The 9,806-nt window shown below is 42.6% G+C and overlaps 1 protein-coding gene across 1 annotated transcript; it reads right to left on the bottom strand.

Moving 5' to 3' along the window:
- Window positions 1–2,889: 2,889 nt before the first annotated feature.
- LOC109733698 (uncharacterized) lies at window positions 2,890–7,333 on the bottom strand. The gene is made up of 12 exons (XM_073507524.1): window positions 7,160–7,333; window positions 6,908–7,063; window positions 6,613–6,816; window positions 6,306–6,527; window positions 6,124–6,217; window positions 5,648–5,823; window positions 5,329–5,529; window positions 5,119–5,247; window positions 4,931–5,043; window positions 4,772–4,847; window positions 3,293–3,424; window positions 2,890–3,162 (listed from the first exon to the last, which is right to left on the bottom strand). The coding sequence occupies exons 1-12, from the start codon at window positions 7,331–7,333 to the stop codon at window positions 2,890–2,892; spliced, it is 1,950 nt and encodes a 649-aa protein (XP_073363625.1).
- Window positions 7,334–9,806: the final 2,473 nt, after the last annotated feature.

Below are 9,806 nucleotides of genomic sequence, written 5' to 3'. Positions count from 1 at the left end.
GAGAGAAGGGACAATGTTACTATCCTTTTACCACACTTGTGCTTCAAAGTAGCACCAAGATCTTCATGATAGAGAGTCTCTCATTTTGTCACTTCCATATACTAGTGGGAATTTTTCATTATAGAACTTGGCTTGCATATTCCAATGATGGGCTTCCTCAAAATGCCCTAGGTCTTCGTGAGCAAGCGAGTTGGATGCACACCCACTTAGTTTCTTTTGTAGAGCTTTCATATACTTATAGCTCTAGTGCATCCGTTGCATGGCAATCCCTACTCACTCACATTGATATTTATTGATGGGCATCTCCATAGCCCGTTGATACGCCTAGTTGATGTGAGACTATCTTCCCTCTTTTTGTCTTCTCCACAACCACCATTCTATTCCACATATAGTGCTATATCCATGGCTCACGCTCATGTATTGCGTGAAGATCGAAAAAGTTTTGAGAATGTTAAAGTATGAAACAATTGCTTGGCTTGTCATCGGGGTTGTGCATGATTTAAATATTTTGTGTGGGGAAGATGGAGCATAGCCAGACTATATGATTTTGTAGGAATAACTTTCTTTGGCCATGTTATTTTGAGAAGACATGATTGCTTTGATTAGTATGCTTGAAGTATTATTATTTTTATGTCAATATGAACTTTTGTCTTGAATCTTTCGGATCTGAATATTCATATCACAATTAAGAAGATTTACATTGAAATTATGCCAAAGTATCATTCCGCATCAAAAATTCTTTTTTTTATCATTTACCTACTCGAGGACGAGCAGGAATTAAGCTTGGGGATGCCTGATACGTCTCCAACGTATCTATAATTTTTGATTGCTCCATGCTACTTTATCTACTATTTTGGACCATATTGGGCTTTATTTTCCACTTTTATATTATTTTTGGGACTAACCTATTAACCGGAGGCCCAACCCAGAATTGCTGTTTTTTTGCCTATTTCAGTGTTTCGAAGAAACGGAATATCAAACAGAGTCCAAACGGAATGAAACCTTCGGGAACGTGATTTTCTCACCGAACGTGATCCAGGAGACTTGGACCCTACGTCAAGAAACCAACAGGGAAGGCACGAGGTAGGGGGGCGCGCCCTCCCCCCCAGGCGCGCCCTCCACCCTCGTGGGCCCCCTGTTGCTCCACCGACATACTTCTTCCTCCTATATATACCTACGTACCCCCGACAGATCAGATACGGAGCCAAAAACCTAATTCCACCGCCGCAACTTTCTGTATCCACGAGATCCCATCTTGGGGCCTGTTCCGGAGCTCCGCCGGAGAGGGCATCCACCACGGAGGGCTTCTACATCAACACCATAGCCCCTCCGATGAAGTGTGAGTAATTTACTTCAGACCTTCGGGTCCATAGCTAGTAGCTAGATGGCTTCTTCTCTCTTTTTGGATCTCAATACAATGTTCTCCCCCTCTCTTGTGGAGATCTATTTGATGTAATCTTCTTTTTGCGGTGTGTTTGTTGAGACCGATGAATTGTGGGTTTATGATCCAGTATTATCTATGGAAAATATTTGATTCTTCTCTGAATTCTTTTATGTATGATTGAGTTATCTTTGCAAGTCTCTTCGAATTATCCTTTTGGTTTGGCCAACTAGATTGGTAGTTCTTGCAATGGGAGAAGTGCTTAGCTTTGGGTTCAATCTTGCGGTGTCCTTACCCAGTGACAGAAAGGGTTGCAAGGCACGTACTGTAGTGTTGCCATCGAGGATAACAAGATGGGGTTTTTATCATATTGCATGAATTTATCCCTCTACATCATGTCATCTTGCTTAAGGCGTTACTCTGTTTTTAACTTAATACTCTAGATGCATGCTGGATAGCGGTCGATGAGTGGAGTAATAGTAGTAGATGCAGAATCATTTCGATCTACTTGTCTTGGACGTGATGCCTATATACATGATCATTGCCTAGATATACTCATAACTATGCTCAATTCTGTCAATTGCTCAACAGTAATTTGTTCACCCACCGTAGAATATCTATGCTGTTGAGAGAAGCCACTAGTGAAACCTATGCCCCCCGGGTCTATTCTCATCATATCAATCTCTATCACTTTATTTACTTGCTTTGTTTTTACTTTGCCTTTTACTTTTCACTTTGCATCTATCTATCAAAAATACCAAAAATATTATTTATTATCTCTATTAGATCTCACCCTCGTAAGTGACCGTGAAGGGATTGACAACCCGTAAGCGTTGGTTGCGAGTAGCTATCGTTTTGTATAGGTACGAGGGACTTGTGCGTGGTCTCCTACTGGATTGATACCTTGGTTCTCAAAAACTGAGGGAAATACTTACGCTACTTTGCTGCATCATCCTCTCCTCTTCGGGGAAATCCAACGTAGTGCTCAAGAGGTAGCATTGGTTAGGTATGCTTTTATATGTAAGCATATAAGTTATGCAATCGGTACGGTTTGATCGGGTTCTTTGTGGCTGAAGAACTGAATATCTACTGCTCACCCTAAGTGTCAAGTTCAGTTAAATTTCTGAATATTGAATATGTACTGTTGCTTTGCTTCAGTGTTGCATCAAAGGTGTAGGTGCTGCTAGATGTTGCTCCTATGCTGCAACAAGACAATGAACTGGGCTGCTGCATAAACCAGTAGTGTTGCTAGGTGATGTGCCCATGTGCATCACATACCAAATATAGAACATGCTAAAAGTGCATTGTCTGCCAAATATAGAACATGCCAAAAGTGCATTGTCTGCCAAATATAGAACATGCAAAAAGTGCATTGTCTACCAATCATGATGGCTCCATGTTATTTATGATGCAATCTCTGTTACACTTTGCCCATAAACTGAGTAGCAAATAATTCAGCAGCATTTCATCATGTCAATTACAATGATGTCAATAACTTTATGAACAATCTACTTGCTAACTATGAGAACAATCATAATGGCAAGCAGGCCAAGATACAGAAGACCTCCAAATCCTAAAATCCTATCCCTATAGAGCAATATTTCCTTGTGCATCTTAACCATTGCCCTCTTTTCTTTCTCATTCCTTTTAATTTCAGCTTCATATTCTGTAATCTTAATCTCCAGTTTCTTGTTCTTCATGGCAAGATACTTAATGACTGACTTTGCTTTGCTATCCCACTCCCCATCAACCCATTCAACATACTCAGAAGTGATATCATCCTAAATAAATCATGAGCAATTCAAGTCATTTTATAACTGAACTTGTCACTGCAAGCGTTAAACACTGAACTTTTTTGCAGCTTGACCGCAATAGCAGTACTAGTTTGAAGAAAATGCTCAGTAGACTAACCTGAAACACACATCCCCCGAGTGCGCTGCCAAAATTGTCTGCATCTATGCAGACACGGCCACCAGGAGTTTCCTGATGACCACATAGATGGAGCTTGTCATGGCCACAGGTGATGAATTGTGGGCGATAATGCTGGGATGTAAAGATCAACGGTAAATAACTTACCTTTTTGCCACCAAAGTGTAGCACTGAAGAAACCCTAGCCGTGGGTTCTCCCGGCCCGCCGCCGCCCACGAAACCCCCGTCCCCTGTTCCACTCGATCCGCCGCTTCTGCCTCCTGTGCCATTGGAACCGCCCCACCTGCTTGCAGGACCCAGGGTTCGACCTAACTTGCGGTCGCCACCGCTCTTCTCGCCGCAGCCGCCGCCGCCCGACGCCAGCTCGCTGTCATGCTTTCGCCGTCGAGATTTGGAGGCGCAAATGGAGAGAGAGTGCTAGGGATTTGGAAAGGGAAACGAGAAAAGGGGAAAGATCGATGTGAACCTGGCAAAATGGGCTGGTGTAGCGCTGCCGGCACGATAGCCCGCCTGTGGGGCCCCTCACGTGGTTAGATGGGCCGTGCCTGGCATAATGGTGAGTACAGAAAAAGTTAATTATACATATAATAAAAAACCAACGGGTTTGTAAAACAAAATAGAAAAACATGATGCCTGATAACACGCGATAGAGCCAACGAGCTGACATGACTAATTTTGATCAGTGTAATATTACATTTTGGCTCGATATATTTACTTATCTACCATGACTACTTTTCATAATCATGTGATGAGGGGGAATTACCAGGAGATTATGCAAGAAGATGACATGCAGATAGCTAAGGCAGAAGGCTAAGCTTGGTAGAGTTCTTAAAAAAGTAAAGATTGTGAAAATTTTAATATGAAACTTACGAGAGCAGTTGAAGAGAAAAATAGACTATTATAAAAAATTGGAGAACGAAAAAATATTAAGCAAGAACACTTGAAAAGTGAAGCCGTGAAAAATACAATTATAAAAAATTGGAGAACGAGAAAAATATTAAACAAGAACAATTGATAAGTGAAGCCAAAACTTTATTGGTACGACCAAATTGTCTTCTCCTAGCGAATTGTATGACCGAATTGTCTGATACGAGCGAATTGTCTGAGAGACACATACACATGTATGTGTCACAATATTCGAGATGCCCTGTTTATTACATAAAAATGATAGAACCCCTAAGATAAGCATGCCGTCGAAACCTTCGACTGGACTAAATCCTAACCACTAAAACTTCAATATTGCATGACGCATGAATTCTTCAGGCGCGCCTTTTGTTTGCGATTTGGCGAATTTTGTTCTTCACACACTCCATCGTGTTCGAAGGTGACATAATCAACTCCGCGACGAAACGTCTTCTCCTTGCATCAATGGTGGCCTGCAAAAAATGACATAAAGGTTACATGAACCGAAGTTGCTACACGACCATAGTAGCTAGTCTACAAACGTAAATAACAGCATACCTGTGAAAAATCGCGGGTCATTCGGTCCCCGTCCCAATGTTCTAGACATTCTGTGACAAAAAGGCCACAAGAGTTCCTGGTACATATGCAAACATTAGCGGTGGGCAATACGAACATGTGTGTTGTTGTTTGAATGTGCATGATGTCCTATTAACTCACCCATCCTCTTGCTGGGGCATGTCATACTCCTTGCTAGGCCACTTACTTACGTCCAGATATTTCCCTGGTGTAATAAGATTTGCTAGGTGCATATCGTGTGCTATAGCCATTCGCTATAAAGAGGATAGTGTTAAAGAATAATCATAAACAACATGTAAGACCAATGGTACAAATGTTGGTTACATTACCAGTGCTTTCACAGTCTTTTCTGTCAGGTCTAGAGGATAGAGCAAATCGAGAACTTGGAATTCTTGCTTGATCAAGTGCATGACCACGGTCATCCAGTGGGCATTGTCGATATTCAACGCGATATACGTCTACAATGCAAAAAACCATTGTGGATCAAACGAAATACTTGATGAAATGTCCTGTAGTGAAGAATTACAAACATAACGTACCTTATCACGCACAGTATACTCTTTCGTGACTCTATTAACTGCTCCAGCTTTGGACAGAGCACTATCCATGTTGCAGCTCGACGGCAATGGATCGTCTCGTGCGATAGCACGATCTACAAGGAATTTGGACCTCCACGCTAGACAGAGGTAACGATCATGACCAACGTGCAGCTCCAAATGTCCCATATAAGCATCAATTACCTTCATAGAATATCAGGGCATTACATGTTGAAAGTTGAGACATAGATTATTGAGAATTTTAATAACAGGACATGCAAGTAGTACTTACATCGTCTGACAGCCATCTGTGAGTTAGTACCGGTCGAATCCTTTTGGAAGTCAGAGATATGCCACGCCCTTCACTGTAGTAAACTTTCTTCCCCTTATTCTTCTCGGTGCTAGCAGCTAACTCGACAAATGAAACAACTGCATCAATTATTTCCGGCGTCAACTCATCTGCCACAACCTCCGGCTGATGATTTTCAGAAAACAGAGCTGCATGAAATAATATGAACGTCAACAATGGTGATCATATGCATTCGTAGCATATAACAAAATAAGAATGTTAGTTACGATACCTCTAGTAGCAGTAGAAGTACCGGAGGGTTTCTAACCATGATTGGGATGCCTGCTGGGCTTGTCAAGTGCGTAGGGGGATTCAAATTTCTTAGGAACGGTCCTCTTGCGCTTACCGGACATAACTTCCTCATCCTTATCGATTGTTGCACCCTTTTTTCCATTCGCCTTAGCCATGACAAATGTCTATGTCCGATGAAGGTGCTTGAGTAGAAGTACCAACGACCCAAGGGTTTTCGGGTGTAGCGCCACATTCATCATTACGCCTAATAGGTGAAGCTTCCTTGTGTCCATTCATCTTCGGTGGGGTTTTCTGTTTGGCAAACAAAATCGTGTGAATATTTCAGCACGTAAATAAATTAAAGGAGAAAGTTATAGACAAAAATATATATACATAGTACCTCAGGTACGGTTTTATGGTTGGGAACCACTTCATCAGGCTGCGTCATGTCAATGACAGGCTCTCCGCGTGAGTCTATGTCATCCTTGTACATGAATTCCTTCTTTTCATATGGACCGTTCTCGAACGAATCCAGTTCTTCATCCACATCATTGTCCGCGGATGGCACGGCAGCAGCCGGCTTGCACATGACACCTGATTTGTTCAACTTCTCCAACAACCTCTGCAATACAAAAACAAATTTAGTAATGCTAGCATGGTTTAAAACAGCAAACATACTGTAATCTATAAAGTTTGGGTGCAGCAACTTGATCAGGGATTTCCCTCATCTGGGTGTGTATGAAGTCCATGAACCGCTTCATTAGAAGCTCCATCAAATCTTCTGACATTGGGGCTGTCGTCGACTTCTTTGCGTTTCCATTTGCAGGCTTGGTTTTTGGCTTCATGGTGGGCACATTATTTGGGATGTTGGGCTCCCGAGCCCTATAATCCTGGGTGATATTATTTTTGATCTGCATGCGATATTGAAGTACATGTGATGAATCAAAAATAAATATTATTAAGTTACAAAACATTTAAGAAAGACGGAACACAATGACTTACCCTGACGTTACCACGGCCGCGCCCATTGTCATAGTCGAACCGATCTCTCCTAGTGGCTGCACCTTCGGTCCAGTTCCTCATAAGAGGTTGTATGGACAAGTTGGGATTATAGGCGCATTCGCCTTCGACCGGTTGCACCTTCTCCCAGTACAAGTACTACAAAAAAATAAGGAATTACAGTTAGTACAATACATCACATAAAATTGCAATGATATGATAATTGACATTATGCAACAGGTCTCATATGTGTACCTGCAAGAGAGCCAAATTGCCTTTCGGCCATTGGCGGAGGTGTTTGCCTTTCTTCACTATGCGAAGGCAATCAAGGAGAACACGTAGGGTGAAGGCATTCCAGTTAATCTTTGAAATACGTTTCACATCTTCGACCAAAGCGTAGTACTGCTTTGGCACAATCTTGCTCGACATGGGAGCAATAATTGTTCCTTATAGGACAAGGACTACTTTCCGAAGGAAATCGTCGTCCGTGGCTTTACTTTTAATTATGTCCTCAATGAGATTATCTATCACTATGTTTTCTGATGTCTTACTGAGAAATTGTGGCGGCACCCGCTCCTTGATGTCCTCGCCTTCTTCAGTCAGAATGTCCGAAGCGGAAAGTCCTTGGTTCTCGAGGTTAAAGATGCACTCGACGTCGACCGCACCGAGAGTCACCTCCCCAACCCGCTCTTGTATAATGAATCTGGCCGTGCTGGCCTGAAAATTCTCAATCATATACCTAATCAGTAGGGTACGCATCTTAATAGATGGTATCTGCACCATGCTGCGCAATGTTGTATCAGCCACTCTAGCGCGTTGACCGCTCGATAGAGCTGCAACAAGCTTGCACCATTTCTCATCGGCGCATACTATTTCTCCATTCAGCTCGTCTATCCTGTTGAAAGAAAATATATAACTTCATGACATTAGAAAACACTAAAGCAAAAATAACAATAAACATGCAAAAATATAAAACTTTCTGGCAGTAGCTAACACTAATGCAAAAATAACACTAATGCAAATATAAAACTAGCACCATGTATACTGCAACATGAGGCAATAAAAAAATAACTACAATTGGTAATTGAACTTACTTGCATCTGATCAAGTTCTTTGAGTATCAGATAAATTATATAATCAATAAATTTAATATGGTAAACTGTTACTAATTCGTTTTGTTGTCTTATTAACAGGGTGACAAATTGATCAGCTGTAAATAACTAGAGTCTATAGCAATGGTACCTATTTGAGGTTCATCAACATCTAATGCTAATAACTCTTTAATGTTCTATGTGCACAACAATATAATTGGATCATGTGACAAAAATATAATTGGATCATGTGACAAAAAATCTATTCCATCATGCTTCCCGAGAAACAACATCTTATTGTACCATGCTATGAAAGAACCAAAGATTGTTTTCATCTACGCCATCTGGTCAGAACGCATCTAGTCGGGTTGATACTAGTTGAAAATATGTGGTAAACCTAAGTCCATCAAAGCAACGAGACGGAGGAAGTAGCTTGCTATGAAGGCGCGAGGTAAGGAGGACAATTTACTTGATCGGTCGACGAAGATGAAAGAAGTTGGCGATGCGTTCTCGACGTAGTTCGTCAAGGTTGGCCTGCACGTGCGGACGACCTTGATCTTCTCGGGTTTTTGTGGTGTGTGGGATGCGGCAGACGGAGCTGTCGACGACTCGCCGGCAGGAGGTGATCTAGTCGACGACATGTGCGAGGAGGAGGAGATTATATACGAGGTCGACTCCTAGGTCATCGTAAATTCCCTGTGGCCAATCTCGCGATCTATATTTTCCTCCGTTGAAGCGAGGCTGAACGTGCTCCTCAATCGTAGGGATTAAGAACATATGGATTAGCACGATCCCAGAATTGTGTAACAGAACGGCAACTACTCCCGTGATCGACGTGCGTGTGATCGACGTGCATGGAAAGCGCAGCATTGTGGGCCCCCACAATATGGATCCGACAGTTATTTGCGGTCTGGGCCGGCCCACCTACCTGCATTGTTTCTTCCCTCAAAATAAATATCATTGGTTCTTCCCTAAAAAAACTCTGTGACACCTATTAGTTATTGTATACTTGTATATGTTCAACAATATTTATAGTATCTCTATCATTTCTACAATATTATACATGCATCGAGTGTCGGAAATGAACGATACTTGTCATGCATGCATGCCATGGTCATCGTAGGGTACGCATAAAGTTTGGGATCATTTGGTGGGACCGTCAAGGAAAACCACTTTCAGACCTGCCCTCTGGCAGACCCGAATGGTCCTGCTTGTACATGGTGCATGTGGAAGCATGCATGAGATGACCCCAACTTTTGGGACCATGTGGGCTTGGCCAATGTGGTACCCCAGGCAAGGTGTGCACGAATTCGGACACAAAACGCACGTTGCGTCACGTGGGGGCAGTGTTGTAGGGTTTTGTCGCCGGAAAAACCCTAGAAAATGCATCGAGTGTCGGAAATGAACGATACTTGTCATGCATGCATGCCATGGTCATCATAGGGTATGCATGAAGTTTGGGATCATTTGGTGGGACCGTCAAGGAAAACCACTTTCAGACCTGCCCTCCGGCAGACCCGAATGGTCCTGGTTGTACATGGTGCATGTGGAAGCATGCATGAGATGACCCCAACTTTTGGGACCATGTTGGCTTGGCCAATGTGGTCCCCCAGGCAAGGTGTGCATGAATTCGGACACAAAACGCACGTTGCGTCACGTGGGGGCAGTGTTGTAGGGTTTTGTCGCCGGAAAACCCTAGAAAATGCATCGAGTGTCAGAAATGAACGATACTTGTCATGCATGCATGCCATGGTCATCGTAGGGTATGCATGAAGTTTGGGATCATTTGGTGGGATCGTCAAGGAAAACCA

The sequence above is a fragment of the Aegilops tauschii genome, chromosome 2, assembly GCF_002575655.3.
Source record: "Aegilops tauschii subsp. strangulata cultivar AL8/78 chromosome 2, Aet v6.0, whole genome shotgun sequence".
Lineage (NCBI taxonomy): Eukaryota > Viridiplantae > Streptophyta > Magnoliopsida > Poales > Poaceae > Aegilops > Aegilops tauschii.
This window is presented reverse-complemented; position numbering and strand designations above follow the sequence as displayed.